This window comes from Triturus cristatus, chromosome 4_2 (genome assembly GCF_964204655.1).
Source record: "Triturus cristatus chromosome 4_2, aTriCri1.1, whole genome shotgun sequence".
Classification (NCBI taxonomy): domain Eukaryota; kingdom Metazoa; phylum Chordata; class Amphibia; order Caudata; family Salamandridae; genus Triturus; species Triturus cristatus.
Window position 1 is genome coordinate 674,187,311 of NC_140586.1, and position 26,178 is coordinate 674,213,488.

General features: G+C 44.4%; 1 protein-coding gene across 2 annotated transcripts in view; it reads right to left on the reverse strand.

Annotated features, from left to right (window-relative positions):
- Positions 1-26,178, reverse strand: part of FGGY (FGGY carbohydrate kinase domain containing) — a 2,161,252-nt gene that overhangs the window by 520,341 nt on the left and 1,614,733 nt on the right. For both annotated transcript variants that reach the window (XM_085602490.1, XM_085602489.1), the window contains one exon: positions 21,454-21,528. In XM_085602490.1, the coding sequence (XP_085458616.1) occupies positions 21,454-21,528 (75 nt within the window). The remainder of the gene's footprint in view (positions 1-21,453; positions 21,529-26,178) is intronic.

The following is a 26,178-nucleotide window of genomic DNA, read 5'->3' on the forward strand; positions in this document are numbered from 1 at the left end:
TCCCATTCTTTTTTGTCTGCATATTTATTCAAGTTTTTAATGACGGGCTAACATGCCATCGCACAATGACTTCTAGGTGCTACAACGTACAGCAGTTAGTGAGGGAAGTAAATATACAGTAAGATTGTCGACATTCCATTTGAGTGTGATCAGGTGGTAGATTAACATTTCAATGTTCTTCATTGAAGCACATTGAAGCTGTTTTTGGACAGGCTTTATTAAAAAGTTTTGTTTTTATTAGTGATCTGAATGGGAGGTGGTTCGGAGTGCTTCTGAGGAGGGGTACACCATCTTCAAAACTTTTGTCCCTGGCACTTGTAGAGAACAACCTTCATGTTTCTGACGATTGAAAGAGCGAGGAGAGATCAAGTGGGATGATGCTGAGAAGAGGTTCCAAGATGGGAAGACATACCTTTGCAACTATAATACCTTTACAATCGTGGATGATGCACGGTGGTGTGAATTCAAACCTAATATCAACCAGGTGCGAATGAAGCTCTTCCAGAGCTAGTTTGACATGGTCAAATTTACAAATGGTTGGGCATATATCAGTAGCATGATTTCACAAACTCTGTACATCAAGTACTCTGGCAAGCCTGAGTTGATAAATGTACAGTAGTCTAGACATCCCAACCCAAGGCTTCTTGTCAATTTGATTTGATGGGAGGTTTGAAGCACCAGGCAGATTTTGCAGGGTACAGTCATGTGCATGTAGTTGCAGTTGTTCTCTGAACATTCTAGGGTGTTCTATGGTGCTCAGGCTTTAGGTTTAGAGGATTACGTTTTTTTGTCGCAGGGTTATTCACTGTCCCCTATGTTATTTAACCTATAAATCCAACCTATGCTATGCACAATCTGCTAATCTGAGTGTCATGTGGTTTCTCACACAGAGATACAGATTTTTCTCTGGATAACGATAAAGTCAGCGGGAACAGCCACTTAAGGACTATATCTATGGTCAAGTCTCTAACTCCTGTGACCATGATGAAACTGCTGGGGGGGATTCTGGAAGAAAATCTGGCCTTTGGCATCTCTCTCTCTTCAACTCTGTATTCCTGCTTTGGCCTTTTAAAGACTTTTATGAAAATGTTACAATTCCTTCCGAGGTTTCCGGTGTGTCTGTTGTCTGCATTACGTCTGTACTGGAATATTGCAATGCCCTCTATTTGAGCCTCTAACAGACACAATTACGAGGCCCATGTGCATCTACAAATTTGCAGTTACCTCAAGATATTTGATCGGGTCTCAGCTGCACAAAGGAGCCTTCACTGGCTACCAATGTAGCAAACATTAAGTTCAAGACACTTTGCCTGGCTCACGAAATCTATATAGAATATTTTGCAAAACGTGTTTGCCTACTGTCCATACAGACACTTGTCAAATCAGTCCTTCCTGAATATCTCCAGAATAAACAAAGTCTGCTTTTGGAAAAGGGGGGTCGATCCTTTTGCTATTAAGCTGGGACATTGCACATTAAGCTGTCCCTTTCTTTAAGGTACATTTCTGACTACTTGATTTTTCAGGAGAGTTGTCAAATCATCCTGTTTAAGTACTGAAAACTGGCCACTCCCTCTGGTATTACTGCTGTCTTGAACTTTAAGAAGCCTGGCTTTCAGTGTAGTGCCAAAAAGCCACTTTGTGATGCATGTTGCACTTTAAAAAAAAGTAAATCAATCAATCATTGAAGTCAGCATGGCCATTCAGTCCTATGTAGTAAACGTCAATGCGAGAAAGTAAATAAAAAATTTGGAGTGGGTACTCCACCAACTTAAAAGGGCATGTTTTTGTAGTTTACAAAACAGTTCACTGAGAAAACTCTGATCAGCCCTGCAAGGTTTCCCTTATTGAATTTCGCAAAAGGTCCAAGTATTACCAAACAACATTTAAGTCAATAAAAAAATGCAATAACATTTCTATACCAACTTAAAAGGCTCCGGATAAATGAATAAACAAAATGATACAAAAATGTTTAAAAGAGGATTAGGTGAACGGAATATATGGATTTTCAAAGTTTAATGGCACAAAGCACCCGCAAACTACAAACCGTACTTTAAAGAATACTTGGACCAGAACCTAAATGCTATTCAGTTCAACTGTGAAAGAACGAGGGTTGGGGGAGCCCTGTAGGTCAGACAGGATGATCTAGCCATTTAAGGTCCATCTATGGTGGGTACATCAGTTTCAAGCTCCCACTGAGCCTTCAGTTTTAGCTCCAAAAGCTCGGAGTTGGACGAGGCTGGTTTTTGTAACTGCCATGGGTGCTTCACCATTGAGGATTCTTGTGCGCCTCACCCCAGTTCATAATCCTTCATTTGAACTTAGGTTTGTCATTGAGTCAGATACTTCTTTTTAGTGGTTGATGGATGAGATTAATGGTGCTGTCTCTGGAGAAAGTGGGTTTGGTGATGGGCTGCCTGATGTTCAGAAGGCTATGTAGTGTGTTGAGGGACTCTTTCAGCGCCTTTGTTGTACTGTACCTTTAAGGTACATGTGTATCGCAGCTCTCGAGTTCTGCTGCGTCCTATGTGGTGTCCTCGAGAGCGGTCCTGAATCACATGTTTGTAAAGTTGTCTTTTGAATCCAGGTTCATGTGCATGTGATGTTATATTTCGACGTGCATGTTCTTGTTTAAGTTTATTATTTATGTGCTGGCAATATTAGTGGCTCTGTGTTTCAGTTGGTCAGTAATGCTAGCAGCTGGAAGACTGGCTGCGCACGTTGTGGGCTCCTTATTGTATTTCTTCTCCTAAAAATAAGTCAACTGCATCTTGCAGTCAAGCAACCCTTCCTTGTGTCAAGCGGTTATATTTACTGTGCAAACCCCTGCAACAGAGATTTTTTTTTTTTGACGCAGTTTGGATATAAGGAGTCCACACCCCAAGATCCTTACAATATTCATAATGTGAACAGCATCATTAGCGGTGTGTTTATTTCAAGGTTAACTTACCTTGTAGCTGCCATTTTGATTTGGGCACTGATCTTTAGAGGTACTTTGTCAAAGTGGTGTGTTGCCACTAATGGCACGAGTTGATTCTTTGACTTCAGGCAGTGTGGTGCATGCTGCGGTGCATTGAGAGAGATGTCCGACTAAAGTTTGGATTAATTTCTTCTGGTAAACCGGCAGGCTTTGCGGTGCGGTGTGTAAAAGCATCCGTCTCTGCACTGAGCGCTGATTGGCAGACGATAATTTTACGGTGAGCAGCAAGCCTATTGGAGGGCTTGTTTGGGGTTTGTTTGTTTCCGGATTCTATTACAGGACCGGAGGCTTCGGATTATGGTTTCTCTTTCTTTTACTGTCAACACAGCAGCCAATGAAAAACGTTCATTCAATAACAGAAACTACAATTCTCATGATGCTCTTGCACCAATGACGTCCCATCAACCCCGATAAGAGCCATCAACACAGTCCCATGAGTCTCTTTCTTTGCTGCTCACAGCAGAGATAAGTGCTCTCTTACTATTTTTAGGTCTCGCCTGAGACAGCGCTTTAGCGCTGCTCTGGCGAGACTTATAGTAAGCGAGTTTTGGAAGTGCAAACGAGTGCTTTCAGGCCTCCAAATACAGTGCATGTGCGCCAGGCGCGCGCACCATTTGGCAGCCTGAAAGCACTCGTTTTCTTTCACTTTCGTGCCCGCACGTCCGCTTTGATGTTTGATCGCGATCGCGATCACTTTCACATCCGCCTCCCTTCCTCCCTCCATGAATGCCTCTCCTTTACTCATTGAGTCTTAATATTCAGTTGTAGTCTTGTTGCAGAGTGAATTTTATATACGTTTTTCCTTCCAGCAAGGAACCAATTTCGACAACGCCCGTAGATTTCTACACAAATAGTTTAGCTGCTTCTAGACTTGCTGTGCTCATACACGTTTTAAAGTAACTAGAAAATGTACATGCTGCTGAGTAAATCGCATTTATATCTGTCTGCAAAGCAAGTCGGCGGGTGTTTTTGAGACATTATTTGAGGCTATATTGAAAAGAAGCTCCCAACCCCCCTCCCCCAAACGTATTGACCAAGCTACGCGCCAGACATTACGCACACTGTTTTCATCACTTAGGGTGCTGCTCGAGTTACCGAGTTCAGATCCGTGCTTGGTGAACGCATAACCGTGCACAAGGTGACTTTTGTCTGCAGGATTTATAATCCACCACAGTGTGTTCGTGTTTATGCAGTTTTCTTTCAATCATTGTCGTTTTCTTCTTTTATCTCCTCTATTTTCGTATTAATGTCTAGTGTTCACCCCTTTCCTCTCGCGGTATAATTGTCTGTTCTTATCCAGCTCTCTTCCATCTTTAGTTCTACGTTCTATTTCTTTTCATCTCCCATTGTTTGTGCGCTTTGTACTTTTTTTGCTTCATATTTTGTGTGTTCTGTTTCTCTTTTTTTGTTCCCCCTTTCTAACTTAGACTGTTTCAGCCAAGCGAACCAGAACTCGATGGAAACCATCTGTGTCATCCTGGAATGCGCTCCCCCGCCCCCAAGCGCGCGCGCCACGCTCCGCCGGGCTTGTCTTTTTTTGTCGTTTTTTAAAAAAACTTTAAGCGCGAGGCGCGCATGCGGCTAATGCTTGTTTTCCTGTGTATCAACGCCCAACTACTTGCAATCCCCTTTCTCATGCATTACCTACAGCGACATCATAGCCTTGCCTCCCCAGCACATTTTCTGTTGTCTACCCAGCTATCTGATTTAAATTCAAGATGCCGTAGTTGTTTTTGAGAGACTCGTGCAACCTCCAGACCCTCTCGTAGAGGACAAACACCCTTATCTTTGCCTAATGCTGAGCTGACAAGATGACAGAACAATCACTTCTGACGCCATTCCCCTTTGGGTGGGTTTAGTCATACAATGAGTCAGTCAGATAAAATCTTATTTTCCCGATTAAACAGTTTTTTCAAGCAGCACACACCAAATTGCATGAAATGTTCTACCTCTCTGTCTTTCTGAGTCTCTCACTTTCACTTTCTCTATGTCCATCTCTCTATCTGACTCTCTTTCTCTTTCAGTTTCACCCCTTTCCCTCTGTGTCTCCCTCTTTCTCCCTCCCTGTCTCTTTCATCTATTTCTCTCTTTGCTCTACTCTATTTCTGTCTTTCTCTTCCCATTCCCTTGAGCCTCGCTCTCTCTCTTGCACTCTCCCTGTTCCCATCTCTTTATCTCTCTTTCTACTACTCTGCCTTCCTCTCTGTCTCTTTCTTATTTCTCCCTCTGTTTCTTTTCACCTCTCTATATATATATCTAGTTCTCTCGATATGTATAATATCTATCTCAGTCTTTCTCTGTCTCTATATCGCTGAACCTATTTCTCTCTCGCTCCCTCTGTCTGTCTCTGTCTGCCTCTTACTCTGTGTCTCTGAGTTTCCCTGTGCCCCTCCTTCCTTTCTCTTAATATATTTTCTCTCTCTCTCTCTATGTCATTCTCTCTGTTTGTTTTCCTCTCCTCCTCTCCCCTTTTCTCTGACAATTTCTTAGTTTCTCTTTCTCACTGAGTCTCTCTGGGTCTCCTTTTGTCGCTGTGTTTTTCTCACACTCTCTCTTTCTCCCTGTCTTCATTTCGGGCATTCTGCTACTTAAGCTGACTCCTGCCTGCATCTCTCACACCAAACAGGGTATCTCTCTTGTGGGCATTTGCCAGTGGGACTGAACAGAGTTTTTAAGTGATCTCTGGTCCGCCAGCCATTCAGACGATACCGCGGTATTGTCAGAGAGGTGAGAATTGGGCCTCTGGCTGAGTTCAAAGTTCCGCGGTAATCTGAGCTGCGCGTTTCATCTAATTAGACCAGGCATTCTTCTCTGCCTGGGGCTGCAGGGTTCCCATTTCATGGAGCAAACTGATTCTTGCATGTACTTTTAGCATGGTTGTTTCAGATAAATTGTTGCGAACCGCACCGAAGATCTGTATGTGGGGGACAGAAAACATGGTCAACTTTCAATAATGTAAAGAGGGGCAGCGGCCCCACTACGTTTACATATACACCAGAAGATGAGTCTGCAGCCTGCACCTTCGAGGTGGCTGCTCACAGTGACTTCAAACATGCGCACCACAGCCTAAGACTCCCCCTCTAACAAGCATTTGCAATGCAATAGGTCTCGCAGTTATACGAGTTTGAGCTATTGGCATTATAAATGACAGTGCCTTTTATTTATGTTTAAAAAAAAAAAAACTTAAATAAAAAGCATTGTCATTTACAATGCCAATAGCTCAAACTCCTATAAATGCGAGACCTATTGCATTTGCAATGCAATAGGTCTCGCATTTGCAAAAGTGTAAGCTATTGGCATTGTTCATGACAATGCCTTTATCTATTTTATTAAAAAAACACATAGATAAATGCCATTATCATTTACAATGCCAATAGCTAGTGTTGCATTATTATTAGCAATACCAACTGCTCACACTTTTATAATGTGAGACCTATTGCATTGCACATGCTTGTTATATCTAACTATGCTTATGGCTCGTTTGCACTATGTGTGTTTTGAACATTGATGTATAACTATATGATATTGTAGATTGCTTATGCTTCATGTGGTGAATTTAATTGGTTAAATGTGATATTTTCGATTGCTTATGCTTCATGTGGTGAAGAGCTGAAACACGCGTTGCGCGAGTGAAAGGGTCACTGACCATGTGGGTAGCTCTACTACGTTGTTCCATTTGGTGTGCTCCTACGGGAGCGAGAGTACTCCTCCGCTTTCGCGGACTGTCCAGGTCACATTAGTCGCGCGCTTATCGCGCTGTTGTCAGGGGCTTCCCTCAATGCCCGACAACTTCGGAGCCCGCTTTTCCGTGCCCAACGTGCGCAGCCCAATTGGGCTCTATTTTGGCTTCATTTGGGCTGGCATTGGGCTGCGCACATCGCGAACGTCCCGTTTTGAATGTTTTACCGGTATTCCTGCGGAGAATTTGAAGGGCTTGGGAGACGCATGATCAGCAGTAAGAATCATCGCCTTGTGGGAGTGGACACCTGCTCCAAGAAATTAGATATTGGCTCCTACGCCTGTTAAGGCTGCAATAACCTGATTACAGCACTGCTGAGGGGGCTTGGTATGCTGAAGAGAAACCGACATACTGTGTGCAAGTGGGCTGCCCCCTTCTTACTCCTCCATTAGCCTAATACTAATATTTACCTTGTCACTCACCTCAGCTACAATATATATCCGATCAATAACCATGGATGACTGGGTGAGATAAGAGGAGGATATTTATTATGATGGATGTGAGAAGTTGGCCTGGTATATGATGCTCACTAGTTAAAGTGATCACCTTGTACCATGCCAAGCAACCCTTATGGTGTGGTTGTAAGTCAACCTTTTCGGACTAGCTGCCCTAGTGGTAGCGTAGGCTAAGCAGTCTTTGAGGCTAAACTCGTGAAGCGTGTTAAGCCAGCTGTTTTACCAAATGCAACCCCCTTTTATACCAATGAAAGGACACCACACAGATGTATATTCAAAATATATATGTATTTATTTCTCAAAGTAACCCCTAGTCTCTTTATGAGCACAGGAGCACAAATCGTCAAACAAGATTACAGTAGAATACACAGAAGTTGCATTTTATATGGATAGGCCCTGGTGGCCACTCGAACCATATACTAAAATAGTGGTATAAGTACCACAAACAGAAAAGGGAAAAGGCCTAGGGCCTCTAGAATCGCTGGGCCTACAAGGAGCTAACTTCAGTTAGTGACCAGGAGGTCCACGGGTGGCGTGTGCGGAGCAAATAGTCACACGCGTGCTCCCATAGGTTTCAATGGGTGCGTAAAAAGTACAAAGTTACTGCAAAGAGGATCTTCCGGATGGACTAGGAACTCAAGATTTGGAACACAGGCACTAGAGATGTAATACTACACTTGGGCACAGGTGTGCCAGCTTTACCTCACCCACAGGAAGCGGGTGCATAGGCCTCGAAGTGCGTCGGGTTTCTTCTATCTGTTCCGTGGAGCCTGAAGACAAAGATGCTGCAGGCGGTCGGTCCGGGAGAGATGCAGTGGATCCAAGGGTGGATCGGAGATGTTGAAGACCTGTAAGCAGAGGGGACAGTGTTCACAGTCACTAGCCAGTGACCGGCGTGGCACCAGGTGGGTACCAGGCAATGTTGGGTGCAAACAGGAAGAAAGGTGTAGCTTGTCTCTGCAGCCACGTGGTCCCTGGAGGTCGGCGACGTCCAGGAGTCGGTTCACGAGCTGTCCCACGCAGGCTCTCGCTGTCGGCGGTGTCGGCGACTTGATCGAAGCAAACAAGCCTTGGCAAAAGCAATTGTTGTAGGAGATGAAATAAGCTGATGGTTCTGACCATCAAGGTCAGAAGGACTGCTCCTTTGGAAGGAAGCAAGGGCCAGTCTGGAGCAACCAGACCAGCGGTGTATTTCTTGAAGTTCGTCGCCAAGATGGCTACTAGCCAGCGGGCCAGCAACCGGTTAGGCACGTCGAGTGGCAAAATGCAGAAGGGCCCCACGCAGATCGTGGAGATGCTGGAGGGCTCACCTTTGGTGCAGATGCTGCTCGGGTGTTGGGCTTCTCAGATCCCAAAGCACAACTTGGAGGGAGCCTCGGTTGTTGCACTTGTCAGCTTGTCGTAGTCGTTCCAAGATGGCTGGCTCCACGTGTCTCGGTGCCTCCACGGGTCTCCTCTTTTCAGGGACTGTGGATCGGGCGGTGAGAGGTCTGGAGGTCCAGGTCTTGTCAGTCTCTGGGCTCGGGGTCCGGCGGGAGGCGGCGGCAAAGCAGATGTTGATTCGCTGGATGGTGCTTGTGTTAGCAAGGTGGTCACTCCCTGACCACAGGGGAGATTGGCTTCAGTCCTCTGTGCAGCAGAGCGTCGAAGTTCCCGTCTTCTTCTTAGTGTTAAGTTGATTCCAGGATGTCTGAAGTCTTAGGACACAGCTCCTACCTTTAAGCGGATTCTAGGGGCCGGACTACCTGCTAGGTCCCTCCCTATGGGTGGGACCAGGAAGGGGGGTGGTTACACCCCCAATCCTTTGTCCAGCTCGCCCCAGGCCCGGGACTGGTGTGCCCCAGGACCGGTTTGAACTGGCATATGCACCGAGGCTCCTTGTGAGCCACAGGCATGTCTGGTTTCCTTCAAGCCCTACCTGACCAATACACAAAATCCTGTCTGGGGTGGTGCACGCACCTCCCCTGGCAGGAAACCCTTTGTCCACACCTCCCAAGCTGGAAGGACTCCCAGCAGCAGGAGGGCAGACTTGTGTCTGTGGTGGCAGCATCCATTTTGTGGAGCTGAGGCTATGTCTGATTTTACCCGGGTTTCAGGTACTGTACATGTCGTGTCCCTCTAGAAGGGTGGAATGCTAACCCCGTCGCCAGAATTGGCGAGGGGTTAGTATTCCAATTCGTATGACACCTTACTCGACATGTTTTGATAAAGCCAAACCAAAGATAGCATTTAACCGCGAGGTTCATAATGCACTTAAGAGTATATGGTATGACGATATCTGGAAACAGTAGAAGGAAGTTGTTCCGACCACTGCAGACAGGCTCAGCTCATGCCAGAGCACCATCTCACATGGAACCAAGCACTCTGCCTTCAGGAATGTTAAGGCCTGCCATAGGAGTGACTTATAGGTTACCAGGTGTCCCATTTAAGGTTAGGTATAGGTATACTACACCTAAGTAAGAGGTGATTACACCAACTTACCCCAGCTGAGTGATCAGCCAGTTGTGTCAAATTGTTAGGCCAAGCCTGGGGTGGCATAATACATGCTTCAGCCCCTGGCAGGCCGTGGGTACACCAGTGCCCTGGGTACCTAGTGTACACTGGTACAGGGGCTGACAGGGTGATCCAACCAATTGGGTATGTACCTAGGGTACATGGAGTCCATTTTAAAGAGAGAACAGCCAGGCTGAGATCCTGAATAGCAGGATCTCAGGCCAACTAAGTCGAAAAACCAGCTAGACACTAGGCAAAAATTTGGGGGTAACCATAGTCAGATATCCACCTTCCTACAATGGACAGCAGGAGACTGTTCTTGAGGATAACATTGTTGATGCGCTGGACACCTCCGTCCAGCAGTCAGTCAACAAGGCCTTGGAGAGCACAGTCCCAAACACTGTGCAACAAGCTTTGGCATCTGCATTAAAACCTATCACTAAGCAGCTTGAAAGTTTTGCTAAGCGCCATGGGTTTGGAAAAACGGAACCCAAGCTTGATACCCCTTAGGACAAAGACAGAGCGAAGGAAGGGCAGAGGCCCCACTCAAACGCATTAGATTTATCACCTCAGAGAGATTCAGGGGATCACGCTTATTCCACAGGAGGAAAGGCAAAGAGCAAACAAAGGGTATATGTGGATACTGACACCACAGACACCGACACTACCGACGAGGAAGCTCCTCCTAGGAAGAAGGCTAAGAAAGTTTCCTCTTTGGTTCTTCCCACTGGGCCCCGACCCCTGAAGTCACGGATTATTTGCACTATAACCTTCGCAAAGGGTTTGACAAGGAAGTACGCAATAGGCTTCGTTAGGAGTGCCATCGATCCGATCTACCGGACAAGGTGGTCGAAACCCTAGAAATCGACGTAAGTCTTCTCACCTTTCTTAAAAAATTTGACAAAGATCCTAAGAAAGGGATCGACCGCACTTGGCGCAGGTGCCAGGACAACCTCCTGGATGTTGCGAGCCCGTTGCCAAAAATCTTGGAAATGGCCCTGGTGGCCAAATAATCCGCGGCACCAGTGGATCCGAATATCTTGGCACGATGGACTCAAAGGGCGATCTGCCTCCTTGGCAATGTCAACTGCGCCATATCCACCGAACGGCGCAAATCCTTGCTCATGCGCATAGATTTGATTCTCACTGAGTATGCTGCTGCAGAACCTGGACCCCTGGCTGACGGCAATCTCTTTGGCGACCACTTTGTAAAGGACGTCTCAAAATACGTTGGGACATTTACATCCCTGGACAAAGAGAAATCTGGCATAAAAAGTGTCTTCCAGCAAGGCCTTTTTAACAGGGTCGGACGAGTCAGGGGACGCTCGTCAGACCGTTTCTATAATCAAGGTCCCCCGAAAGGTGACTATGGCTGCGGCAGGGGAGAGTGGGATTCAACTAGAGGAGGTGCCTTCTATCCCACACACCGACGCTTCAACAGATGCCGTTTCCACGGAGGTGGGAACAGAGTGGGATTCCAGGCACAGAGTTCTGCAGGTAAGAGTAACAGACATTTCTCCGTTACCATGGGGGGGTCGGACGCAGTTCTTTGTCCACAATTGGAGAAAGTTAACACGTGATGCATGGGTATTACAGACTGTTCAGGGGTTCCATCTAGAGTTCTATCGTACGCCACTTCAGGACACACACACCAGGCAACTCAGTTTTTCCCAACAAGAATGTATTTTTATAGACACTGAAATTGAATTGCTGTGAAAACATGCGATCGCTCACTGCAACAGCAGGCCTCACGGTTTTTGCAGCAATGTCTTCTTAGTTCAGAAGAAAGGTGGTGGTTACAGACTAGTTTGAATCTGAGAGAGTTCAATCAATTCCTGATTTACAAATACTTCAAGATGGAGGGGATCCATCTTTTGGCGGACTTACTGAAAAAAGGGGATTGGATGGTCAGGCTAGATCTCAAAGACACTTACCTCTCCATTCCCATTTTTCCACCACATCGACGTTTCCTACAATTCCAATGGAGGGATCAATGGTTCGAGTATTTGGCCCTTCCTTTCGGGCTTTCCTTGGCTCCTTGGTGCTTCACCAAGGTAATGAAGCCGGTGGTAGCACAGCTGCGAGAACAGGGTGTTCGCATGATCATTTACCTGGATGACATCCTAATCATGGCACAGAGTCCAGAGTTGGCCAAGCAACATCTTCAGATGACAATATCTCTCTTGCAAAGTTTGGGGTTTGTGATCAACTAACCCAAATCATCTCTTTGTTCGTCTCAGACAATAGATTTTCTGGGTTTTGTGATTCTCAGGCTGCTCAACTGAGCCTTCCCAAGACAAAGTTGAAAGATCTCAAGAAAGAGATGTTGGCAATTCTCAACAAGAAGATGGTCTAACTCAGTACAATTGTCAGAGTAGTGGGATTACTAGCCTCCTCCATCCAGATGATTTTTACGGGCCCTTTGCATTGCAGGGCTCTTCAGAGGTTAAAGATTCAACATCTCCAAAAAGGTCTGTCTTACACGGACCTAGTTCCGTTGTCGCAGGAAGTGCGGGAGGAGATGCAATGGTGGCTGGGCCATGTGGAAGGGCAGAGCAATTTTCGGCTCGCAACCTGAGGTTACAATAGAATACGACGCCAGTCGTTGGGGCTGGGGAGCGCGTTGCGGAGATATCTCCACAGGGGGAAGGTGGTCTCCCCAAGAATGATCCCTACACATCAATTGCCTGGAACTTCTAGCAGGTTCCTTCGAAATACGGACACTATGTCCCAAGTAGACCTCATGTTGTATCCTTCTCAAGATGGACAACATTTTGGCGGTGACGTATATCAACAGAGATTGCCAAAGACTTTTGGCATTATTACCTAAGTCGACAGGTCACGGTAATAGCGGAGTACATTTCGGGCCAGTCCAACTTGGTAGCAGACTGGAATTCCAGACACCTCAAAGATTACAGCAATTGGCAACTTCAACCGATCCTTTTCAATTGGTTACAGGAGATTTGGGATCCTTGTCAAATAGACCTGTTTGCGTCCAGACTGAGTCGACAGGTACTGAACTTTGTCAGCTAGAGACCGGACCCGCTGGCAAAGGCGATGGATGCCTTCCTTCAGGATTGGTCAGGGAGGCTGAATTACGCGTTTCCCCCCTTTCTTCTGATTTCCAGGGTGACGTCACACATTTTCAAGCAGCGAGAGAAAGTGATTCTGGTGACTTCCCTGTGGAGATCGCAACCCTGGTTCCCAGTATTGTTGGAGATGAGCTGCGATCTCCCCAGGATGCTTCCTTGGTTGCAGTTGCTGCTCCTGGGCCCTCACAAGGAGCAGCACCCGATGGTCATATCGGGGCGACGGTCCCTGATGGCATGGAGGCTTTCCGGCAGTAGTGAGCAATGCCGAGATTTTCGGACAGAGCTTCAGCTTTCATCAAACAAGCAAACAATACTCTTCAGCCTTGAAAGGCTGGGTGGGTTGGTGCTTGGAATGGCACGTAGATCCCATGGGGCAGAACTATCCCACATCGTGAATTTTCTCTCGGACAAGGACGCTGAGCGTTTAGCTTACCGTTCTGTAAATAACTTTAGATCAGCCATTTCAGCAGGGCATTCTCAGGCTGATGGTAAGCCGGTTGGCATGCATCCAGTGGTATGCAAACTTAAGGGCATACGGGTTGCGAACCCTCCTAAACCTAAGTATACCCGTTTATGGGACGTTTCTTTGGTCATATCTCTATTTAATAGTTGGCCAGTGAATAATCTTTGGTCCAGAAAGCAATTATCTGCCAAATTGGCTATGCTTTTATGTCTGTCCGCTTGTAGGCGCTGATCGGACGTACGTGCCTTGGATATTTCAGTAGTGTATTTACTCCAGAGGGAGTTTCCTTTAATATTACAGGGCGTACAAAGACTTTGTCAAGATATACTGAATATAATGCATTTCCGGAAAATGGCAAACTATGTGTTGTACAATGCTTGAAAGCTTATGAAGAATGCACACGTTCACTGAGACCGGAAGGTTGTACACAATTATTAATTGCTTTGCGAAAACCTTTTAAGCCAGTGTCAGCTGCCACTATAGCCAGATAGTTGTGATCTGTTATGCAGGTATTGATATTCAAATGTTTGGAGCACATTCTGTACGTGGTGCCATGGCATCAAAGACTTGTATGTTGGGTTCTAAGACCCAGGACATTATGCGATGTGCTGACTGGTCATCCAAATCAACTTGTAAGCAATTTTATTATAAACCGGTGTGTGATATAACCGCAGATGTGTTTGGTAACCGTTAAACTAGCATAATCCGAAGCCTCCGGTCCTGTAATAGAATAAAAAATGTGCTTTTCAATTCTATTAAGGACACTGAGGCGAGGATTATCCCACCCGGTTATATTGCAATGTCATTGTAATAAGTGTCCGCCCGTATATGATGTGATGTGATTTTCTGTTATACAGAAATTACGGGTTGTTCATTTCTTTTCTTTCAGGGTCGGATAAGAAATCCGAGTAGGAGATTCTTCGAGTTGAAGACTTTCGAGGGAGTCATGGTTTCCTGTAAATCTTCCACGTTGAAGGACATTGTTTGATATTGCAGTTAGCGGTTCACACTTGGACTGCCAGTTCGAGCAAAGAAAGAGGCTCATGGGACTGTGTTGATGGCTCTTATCGGGGCTAATGAGACGTGATTAGTGCAAGAGCATCATGGGAAATGTAGTTTCTGTTATTGAATGAACGTTTTTCATTGGCTGCTGTGTTGACAGTAAAAGAAAGAGAAAGCATAATCCTCGCCTCCGTGTCCTTAATAGAATTGAAAATTCTTGGCGCAAATGCTAGCAAATCTTTTATTCACCCCTACATTACGTGCAAGCTGCAGCCGGGGATTCCGCACGAAAGGTCATTTGGGATCCAGGTCACGCCCAAATTAACCACTCAATTGAATGATTTAAAAGGCAGTTTGAGCTGTCTAACTAGCGGTCTGCATTGCGTGTTGTGTACTTAAGAAATTCAAGTACACACTAGTTAAACACAGCATGTAAATTACTCAAGGAAGCCTGTTTAACTGTGACAGGCACACCTGGAAATGTTTTTCATATCTGCTACGGTGATAAGCACAGTACACACTGTAGAGGCACCCAAAAGTTATGGTTATTTACACCTTGTTAAAAAAGCAAAAACCAAAGGAAATGATGGACGGAGTGTTGAACATTGCAAACACTCACCCCCAGTCAACTGATCTAGGTTTAATCCATCACCGTTCTTTAGCCCACTCTGCCACCCCAGTTCAGACATGGCCATATGCAATCAGTCTGACCCTGTGCCTCATGGGAACAGTCCAGCCCGAACTGCCAAGCCATGTCTTCCCTGGACCGGACACAAGCTTCCCAGGACCGGTTTCTGGCATTTCAGCCGTCTTCAGCCAGGCTTGCTTGAATCCAGTGGCAAAGTGAGCAAGGGACTCACGTCTGAGCATACCCTGCCAACTTATGGTGAACAAAGCAAAAACCAAAGGAAATGATGGACGGAGTGTTGAACATTGCAAACACTCACCCCCTGTCAACTGATCTAGGTTTAATCCATCACCGTTCTTTAGCCCACTCTGCCACCCCGGTTCAGACATGGCCATATGCAAATCAGTCTGACCCTGTGCCTCATGGGAACAGTCCAGCCCGAACTGCCAAGCCATGTCTTCCCTGGACCGGAAACATATATACAATTAATAGCTTTGAAATGTGACAAAAGAATTATTATATTAATTCTGGATTAGGTTGTACTTTTTGTGGAGCTGATTAAGAGGCATTTATAGAAGGTCTAATATAAATGTGAAATGTGCTAGTGAGTAAAGTAACCACTGCCAATCTAGTTTAGGACCAAGTGAGTGTCCTGCCTGAAGGTCTTTATGAAAATAGTGCCTTGAGGCTGTAATTAAAACCTAGGGTGTAACAACACATGTAACAGGGATGTCCTCATAGGAGGTAACAAGAAGAGACAAAGCGGTACTAAGGAGGGACTACAAAGCCTAATGACCAATGAAAAGCCACCATTTACAAAGGACAGGGACAGGACCAATTAAAAAGATGGGCAGGAAGCAGGCAGAGCTTTATGCACATATCCAGAATATGGCATGTCACGAAGAGACAGCGCAGGCGCTGCCTAGGCGACACCTAAAAATAATGTGACTTTAACCAAAGTCTGTTGAGACCAGGCCCTAGAAGGAATTGTATATTCGATTTCTGTGGTGAGGAGGGAAGGGAGGATTGAGGGAAGTGGGGCGCTCTGAAGCGAGCACCGATGGTAAAAGCACACTAGGTGTCTGAATTCACATGAGGAATAAAGGTGAAATTATTGTCAAAGATCACACCTAGACTGCAAACTTCTTGAACTGCCATAGGAGGTGGACCCATTGTGTCTGGCCAGGTGAAAAGAGGTGAAAGCCCAACTGGGTTCTCAGCGGCTATTCTGACTCCTGAATGTGAAAGCAAAGCCAATTAAGGTGCATATGGCTGTGGTAAATCATTCCTGTACTCAAAATCTCTTGCTCACTCACAATCTCGTGCTGACATTCTATCTTACGCATTCACTCACAACATCTCAGTCATTCTGCATCATGAGTGGCGTGAAAAAAAACATATCTGAGTGACCATACACTAATAATCATGGAGAGACTACTTCACAATCTCAGCTAACAGGGGTTATTAGAAAACACTGACTGTTGGATAAAACCACTATAACACTGGCTGCTTCTATGGAAATGTCGCTATATAGGCCTACAGGGCGACAACCACATGATCATGGCCACTGGAATTATGTGATTCTGCTGCGATTTCTGCATGACTATGGATTGGCCCATTTGCCACATAATCCATCACCGCCAGCATTATCTGTAGATTGGAACAACAAAAATGTTTCCAGCTCAAATGGATGTAAAGTTTTCTAGAAATGTGGTGACATGTTCTCACACAGTGGAAGGTCTTTCGCAAAGTTTGACTGGTCATCTTTCAGTTGCCTATTGCTGTATTTGGTTGTCAAACTGATACTAATGAGATGAAATAGTTGCACAGACAGTATTACCATGTAAAAATGACAAAATAATGAACTAATACTACCACAAAGTTATGTTATGTTATGTTAATTTACTCTTGTATAGCGCATATACACCGACAGGTCTCTTAGCGCTCTGGAAGAGGGAGAAACATAATCAAAAAGGCGGACAAGGTCTCCAGGTACTGAAAGGACTTTAAGCCATATCTAATGCTTCCCTAAAAAGGAAGGGTTTTAGTTGTTTCCGGAAGGGGAGAAGTCTGGGTCTTTCCGGAGATTAACGGGCAACTGATTCCAAAGTTGTTGCAGAAGGACCGAAAAAGCTCTCCCTCCTTTGGCTGTGGTGTTAAAGCGTGGGCAGGTCAGCCGGCCGGCTTCTGCACATGTGCGTTCTTTTATGTACCCTGGGGCGTGTCCGTATAGAGCTTTGTGGGTAATTCACAACCCCTTAAACTTCGCTCTTTGCTTAATGGGCAGCCAGTGCAGTTTGCTCAGCAGGGGAGTGGCATGGGTTATTCTCGGCAGCCTGAAGATGAGCCTGGCTGCGTCATTCAACACTACCTGCAGTTTGTTAGTGAGTTTCTGGGGTAGCCCGACATAAAACGCGTTGCCATAGTCAAGTCTTGAAACAATAGTTGCTGATACTATCGTTTTCATTGTCGAGACCGAAAGAAGAGGGACCAGTTTCCTCAGCTGTCTTAGAAGAACTATACATGTTCCGACCACAGAATTGACTTGATTGGTCATAGAAAGCTCAGAGTCGATCTTAATGCCCAGACGTTTCACCACAGGTGCTGGGTTAGGGGTGGCCCCTAGCTCCTGGGGCCAGAACTGATAGCTCCAGGGGTTGTTTTTAGTTGACATGGCTAGGACTTCCGTCATGTCTGGATTGACTTTTAAGGAATTAGCAGTCATCCAGTTAACTGTAAACCTGAGTATGCTCAGGGCTGACTGTTGGGCGTGGGCCGAATTATTGATCCTTAGGATGAGTTGGGTGTCATCAGCGTAGTTGAATACTCGGCAGTCCATTTTGGCTAGCGCAGCCACCAGAGGCTGTAGGTATATATTAAAGAGGAGGGGGGACAGTGCAGAGCCTTGAGGGACCCCACATGAGATGTTGCCCTTTTCAGATACCTGCTCACCCAGTTGGATCCTCAGTGTTCGTCCTGATAGAAAGGATTCTAGCCATTTATGGACCTGCCCCTGAATGCCCAAGTCCGCCAGCCAGGTGAGTAGTTTTGATTGGCAGACCGTATCGAACACCACTGACCGGTCTAATAAGATCAGGGCGTTCGATTCTTTGTTGTCAGCCTTAATCCTGAGTTCGTCCAGAACTGATAACATAAACAGCTCCGTACTGTGATGGGCTCTGAAACCTGCCTGGTGGGCATGGAGAAGCTCGTGTTTCTCCAGGAATGCCGAAATGGTCTTCAAGACGTGTTTCTCCACAACCTTTGCCAGGAAGGGAAGCTGGGAGATATGCGTATCATTTTTTAATACGGTCCTGTCTGCCCCTGTTTTTTTTAATAGAGGAGTAACTCTGGCCTCCTTCAAGTTTGCGGGGACCAGGCCAGTGGCCAAGGAATTATTCAGGAGGGTAAGAATCTGGCTTTCCAAGGCAGGCAGTGGCATCCTGAAGATCCATGGCGGGCATAGGTCGACAGGAGAGCCTGACTTGTTACCATTGGCCAAGAGTGTTAGAGACCTTGAGTCTAGTTGAGGGAAGTTGGTGAGAAGATGGCCAGTGAGGGGTAGGAGTGTGGACAATTCCAGGGAGCTTGTGGTGATGCAAATGTTTTCAATCTCTAGAAGGATGTCTGCTACTTTCTGGAGGAAAAAAGCCTGTAGGACATTACAGTCAGGGGGTGCTACTGCAAAGTTGGCATCTGACTTTTTGCTGAGTTCTTTCAAGATCTTAAAAGTCTCCTTTTGTATATTAGGCGCGTCGGTGATTCGCGCTGCATAGTACTCAGCTTTCCTAGATATGATGGCTTTTTTATAAAGTGTGAGTAGAGATTTATAGGTTGTTAGCTCAGCTGGGTCATAAGCTTTCCGCCACCGTCTTTCGGCTTGACGAAGGCTTTGTTTCCTTTCCCTCAGTTGCTCTTTAAACCAAGGGGACCCCTTGCCCTTATGTCTAATTATTTCGTTACGTTCTGGAGCTACCTGATCAATAGCAGTTTGTAGGGTGTTAGTGAGAGTTTCGCTTTCTAAATCAATATTACCTTACTCAAATTTGGGTGAGGGTAGCCTCTGTAGTGTATCCACTAAGTTCTCTGCCTGAATTTTATTCCAGCTCCGCACTTTCCTTCACTCAAGAGGAGTTTGTGGAAGTGGGCTATCCATTGGCACCCAGCACAAGATCAACGAATGGTCCGACCAGGCGCAGGGCCGAATATTCGTAAGCCTATCCTGCAGGTCAGAGGACCAGACCAGATCTAAAGTGTGCCCTTTGATGTGGGTTGGGCGGTCCACCAATTGATGGCGCCCCATGGAGGACATTACCATGTCAAGCTGTTTGGCATGCGGTTCTCGAGGGTTTTTTCCCAGTGGTGGTTAAAGTCTCCAACCACCATGAGTCGCTGGTACCGTGTACTAAGATTAGACACAGCATTATGCGGCATAATTTGCCTTTTCTTGCCACATAATTTGGTCCGTCCTTGTCACATAATTCCAGTGGCCCTGCACATAATACCATCTGTGCTTAGCACTGTGCACTGTTGATTGATCGCTGGTATTCATACATGTATCAGCATAGAAGCAACATCCCCAACGTGTTCAGATATTGCTCTATTTTTTAACTGGCGTAGAAAAATCCACGGTGGGCAGAATATACTACCACTTCATGAGTGATGAGGGGTGAGTGCAGCCTAGTGTATTGTAACTGTTTCATTGGTTTGGAGGTGAAAGCCTCTACATAATGTTACAGTGTTTTTCTGATAAGACACGGAGTTCTAAATTAACATCATAAAACGCATTAAGTCTCTATGCTTAGGCCCTCTGGCCGGTGCATCTGCCTTCTGAAGCCAAAAGAACTAATGATGGACAGAATGCAGAACAATGTCATACATTCACCCCAGTACAGAGATCTGGACCTAAATCCATCGTTTTTTTGCTCACCATGCCATTCCAGTTTGGACCCAGCCATATGCAAATCAGTCTTGACCCTGTGCTCAATGGGAACAGTCCAGACCGAACTGCCAGGCCAGGCCCTCCCTGGACTGGAAACAAGCATTCTTGGACCAGTTTCAGGGTTTCACCTCTCTTCAGCCAGGATAGCTTGATTCCAGTGGCATGGAGAGCACGGGACTCACGTCTGAGCATACGCGTCCCACTCGGGGTGAAAAATGCAAAAAGAACTATTGATTGACAGAATGCAGAACAATGTCATGCATTCACCCCAGTACAGAGATCTGGGCCTAAATCCATCGTTTTTTTGCTCACCATGCTATTCCAGTTTGGACCCAGCCATATGCAAATCAGTCTTGACCCTGTACCCAATGGGAACACATTGATTCCAGTCCAGGGAAGACATGGCTTGGCAGTTCGGGCTGGACTGTTCCCATGAGGCACAGGGTCAAGACTGATTTGCATATGGCCATGTCTGAACTGAGGTGGCGTGGTGAGCAAAATAACGATGGATTAAACCCAGATCTGTGACTGGGGGTGAATGTTTTGCCAATGTGCAACATTCCGTCCATCATCTCGTGTGTTTTGCATTCTGAAGCCAGCAAGCATTTCCTTCTCTAAAATCTGTGAATGTCAGAATATCTAAGAGTGAGAGCAAGGGACAGGGAAGCTGTAGCTTGTTAATGAATGCATTGTTTCTAGAACTTAATAAACACCTTCCCTACCCTGTTTGAGCAATTCCGGATTACCAAATTGGCAAAGTAGGCACCGGCCTCTGGGCCCCACTTCTTTTAGGGGCCCGCGTCAACGGATCAAAATCATATTGATTTGATCTTGAAAGAAAATTACAATCAAGCTTTATTAAATATTGTTTCCAAAAGAGAGAAAAAAATAGAATCAACTCAAAGAAACATAACCCCTACATTACAGACTCTTTAGAGATAACACTGTATTAATCTAGGTACCCATTAACAAATTAAAGTACATAAACCAGAGACATCAGATTGACATAATAGTTGTCTCTTAAAAGCTCATCTTCTGGCAGCTGTCAGTTTGTATACAAAAATCCGGTGCATTGTGTATTAGGAGATAATTTACGAGGGGGGCCCCGAAATTACCAGTGCCTAGGGGCCTCCACAGGGTTTGGATCACCTCCTCTAGGTACTTCCTTTCCTCTGGCCCTTTCGTAAACATCAGCAGGGCTCAGAGATTTCCAGAGGGGGTAACAATCTCTTAAATACCTAGTTTCAGGCCTCCATGGAGCCCTTCGTATAGAAACCAGCTCCTCGACTCCTTGATGGGTGGGCTTTTGGGATGCTAAAATCTCCATATGAACCGGTCCCAGGATGCGTTGAACCAGATAAATTAGAGAATTTAAGAGAAATTATGCTGAATGGGATAGGTTTTTATGCAGGGGAGGTGTACATTTTTTCTACCTTAAAGTCACAGTAACTTAGTTTGCACTTGCCAAGAAAGGAAAGACAACAGGTGTTTTTCAAAGATGACATTATATCTGGAAGTTATTTTTCCTCTTGGATGGGAAAGAATTTATGAAAAATAAAACATATCCTCAGTTTAAACATTTTGTAAAAGTAAACATGGGAAACAGTCGTGTTTAGAGGTGTCATATTGATAAATTCGGTCCAATTTGGTAGATTGACTCACGGCAATGGCTTGAATTGTGGCAAGGTAGGTCACTGCAAGGTCATCGATGCCCTGAGACAAAGTTAGTCCAACCATCTGCATAAGAAGAAGAGAATAGTTGACTATTATAACTTACAAAACCACAGTGTGCTGGAAAACAAAAACACACAGCATCTTCTGCTCTATGGCAAACGACCCCCCCCCCTCCCTGCCCCCGCTCCACATTTGCATACATTTTAGGAAACAATTATAACACAAATACTTATAGTAAAGACCTTAAACATCATGAGTGAATAAGGAACGTCAAGTTGTTAGTGAGGTTAACAATATTTGTTCCAAACCTCCAAACGTTAAAAAGAGATGAGACCAAACAGAATTATCAGGAAAATGTGAAATTTGTACATGATAATTTTGCACCAATGCTAAGTGAAATTACAAATATAACTACTATTCACTGAAAAAACCAAAGGTTTCGGGGCGTTATAGTTAGGAATTGGCATTTAAAAAACCTTAGAAATTCACTGAAAAAACCATAGGTTTCAGGGGCATTATAGTTAGCTGGACATTTCCCTCGTACAAAACCTTAGAAATTCCCCTGTTATAGTTAGTTCAGCTAACTATAACTCGCGCCCCCGCAATGCACTGCTGATGACGTCACATATTAAATCACTCATGACATGGTCAGTGACATCACTGATGACATCACTGATGACATCTCAAATGACATCACTGATGACATCATCTATGTGATAAATTAGTACACCTTCTCACACCCTAATATAACTTTTGATACACCAACTCAAAATTTCAGATGGCCATTTTGAAAACCATAGATACTCCAATACCAATAACTACATACCCACTCATTGACTCTTAGGTCTACATGCACGTCCACTCACTCACCTGTACAGTCACTCATACTTACAGTCACTCCGTACAAGACTATCATATGCATTTATACAGATATATAGACACTCACACACTGCCAATCATCCATTGAGATACTGACACACCTAGTCAGTTGTGCAAATAATTAAACACAGTCCAATTGACTCACCTATACAGTTAAAAACACTCAAGTTCACTTACTCATAAAAATACAAAAAAAAATTGACACTCTTATTCAATTACTAGTACAAGCACACACTCATCCATACAGCCAGTCCCACAATCACACACTCTCACATATAGATAGTTATTTACTCTTATACACATATACACTGTGTTTCACATATGTAGTTACTGTCACATGTACAACTGAGATATACATTCAATCACTAACACACCCTTACATACACTCACCCAACCATACAGTCCATCACAGTTGCACTCTTAAAACCATGCACCCATAGAATCACCCACTCACACATCTATGCACAGAGTCACACACACCTCACCCACACATACACTCGGGCACCCATACAGATACTCAGACAACCAATCAATAACCCATAGAGACACTCATATTGCTATTCACAAAACCATGCAGCCGTTTATACACCAACAGATAGACAGATACAGACATTCACACAGTTTAGTCACTAGTCTGCAGTAAGATACATTTAATGACTCACTTATAGAGTCAGTTACGCACCTAGAAAATCACCCATTCACACACTTGTACACCCACTTATTCTTCAACAGGCCTTTCCCTATATATATTAAACATATTAAAACTGTTCAGAAACACATACTCAATGGATGATGTCATCAGTGATGTCATCAGTGATGTCATTTGAGATGTCATCAGTGATGTCATCAGTGATGTCACTGACCATGTCATGAGTGATGTAATATGTGACGTCATCAGCAGTGCATTGCGGGGGTGTGAGTTATAGTTAGCTGAACTAACTATAACAGGGGAATTTCTAGGGTTTTGTACGAGGGAAATGTCCAGCTAACTATAATGCCCCTGAAACCTATGGTTTTTTCAGTGAATTTCTAAGGTTTTTTAAATGCCAATTCCTAACTATAACGCCCCTGAAACCTTTGGTTTTTTCAGTGAATTTCAAAGGTTTTTTTAAATGCCAATTCCTAACTATAACGTGCAAGAAACCTATGGTTTTTTCAGTGAATTTCAAAGGTTTTTTAAATGCTAATACCTATCTATAACTTATCTCTGAAGATATCATGAAAAGCATTCTTTTTTAAAAGTAGGGTGCACATTAGTTTTGTGGAAAAGCATCTTTGTTATTGGTTAAGAAAAAGCAGTTTCAACGTGGAGTACATATCATAGGATAAAATTTGCTCAGCTCAACCACACCTGCTACTTGCATTTGGAAGGCACTGTTCGAACTTAAAACAATCGTCAACTTTTAACCTGCACATGTCGTTAAATGTTCAAGAAAATGTTACAAAAAATATTGTAAAGTTTTAAAAAATTTATGAACTTTTAACCTGCACGTATTGTAGAATGTTCTAGAAAGTGTGTTGATAGAATACGTTGCACTTCTGACTTCTATGTGTTGTTGAATATTTAAAAAAACGGTTCATATGGAAAATTAAAAAGAAACCAATAGAGAAGTTTTGAAACCTAAAAGAATCAAGGAACTATTCTAATTTATTCGTTACATGTATTTATGTGTGCAGCAACAAAATTATAGACACAACAGCACTAGGAAAAGAAAGAAGCAGGGAGTGGGGGAAGGGAGGGAGATGGGCAGAATGGCACACATGCACAATTAAGTACAACACACATATAGACTAACAATGGCCAAAATGAAACACACCAACAAGGAGCACAAGTCACACAACCTGCCAACATCACACCACTGAACGAGCATAGAAGTGAAAACCACGCTGCATTCATAGAGGATGTTTACAAAGGCCAGTCGTTGGTGTTGTGGGATGTCTGCGACCGTGGTCATCATGGATGAGATGCCTAGCATGTGGCACATGGTTGAGTTCACTGTGTGTTATGTTGCCAAACGGCTGTTCCTCCCTCCCACAAGCCCCCACACTTTTGTACGGTGAGCTGTTGTATCTCGTGCACTCGTACGGCACGCCATTGTAATGCCTATTTGCGCATCTCCTGCTACATTCCAACTACAACATCACAGTGCCGTTTGGAGGTGGTGCATGCCACTTTACAACACATCGACTGCTGCGGCTCTTGTAACAGGCCACACCAGAACACAGAGACACACTTACCGCACTTCCTGTACACGGACATGTCCGAGACACCGCGTTCCCCTTCCCGGATAGGCACACTCCTGCACTGACCTGTGAACGACAGACCAGCACACGCCAGTTGTGCATGTAGGAGGATGCGTATGTAGCTACACATCCAGGCTCACTGCCAACGCTGAGGTGACAGCACACTGTGATGTTGCAGGGCTCGTGCCTATCATGCTAAGACAATGACCACAGGGACACACTTACTAAGATGTGGGTTTGGGGGGCATTGGCGGTCCTGCAGTTGTTGAGATGAGTCTTCTGGCCCTCATGAGTATCCCTGTATCATGCTCATTGACTCTATGGCACCTGTGGGTGTTCTGGTGTGGCTCTTGGCTGTGTTCCCTTTCATGGTGCAGGTAGTTGTCCTGCTTAACACCAGCAGAAAGCAGGTGTAAAATCCCTGGTGCTAACGTGTCTTATCGCCGGAATTTGTTTCGCATTGCTATTGGTGTGAAAGTTGTGATGTGATTTTTTTCGTGTGCACAACAATATACGAACTGAGCAGTGTATATCGTCAAGATCCAGCACCTGACGCACTATTCCCAATCAATATAAATACAATGAGATTTCTTAATAGATTTTGTGTGTACACTGTAAGTGCAGCCAATACCTCAGTGCAATACAATACAGGATTTTAGTATTTAGAATAAATCGCAAAGGTGCACCTCGTGTCTTTTTGCACAGGAACGGCTACTCTCCATTTCATTATCAGCACTTTAACGGAAGTAAAGTTGAGATAAATCTAACACACTATTCCGAAGTTGGTGCAAACTGAAGATATCACCAGTATTCCAGCGATAAGTGCCCCAAAATTTAACACCATGGTGGACTCCATCAAATAACAGTAATAAGAACAAGAAAGAGTCACACAGCAGTTAAGAGAACAACCAAAAACATTATTAATTTTTTTCCAAACTTTATTTTTTATAATAATAAATATATAAACGAAAAACTATTTTCAAACTTTATTTTTTTATTAACATAAATATAAACAATAAACTAATAAACAAATTGTAACAACAATATTACAAAACAACAAGGCGGAACACTCCTGTGGGAACCACGGATGTCGACGACAGACCTGGAAAATCAGAAAGATTGCTAAAAAAAAACCAACATGGTATTCTCAACAAAATACCACAAGAAGAAAAATAACAGATATATAAAATGTATACAGCTAACAAAATTTTATAAGTTTAACTTACACAAACTTTAAATGTTGCCGCTTTAAAATATTTACCGAATCTGAGGAAAGTTTTTTGCAGAAGGCACCACGCCCACAATGTTTTTCTTCAGTGGTGAAGAAATTTTTAACCTTTTCCAAGGGGCAAACAAAGACCAATGCCACCTTCTTCATTCGCAAGATTTGCCAAAGAGTTCTGTTACGAGGGGATCCTCACAAAAAATACTCGTGCGGCACAGCAAGTATGATGAAACACCTAAGAACCCTTCATCCAAACAATCTTGCACGAGAAGAGTGCAAACAGATGAGAAACACTCCTGTTCTGTATCTGTAAAAAAGAATCACAAATAAATGTATATTAATAACTTTCAAATTTATACTATTCC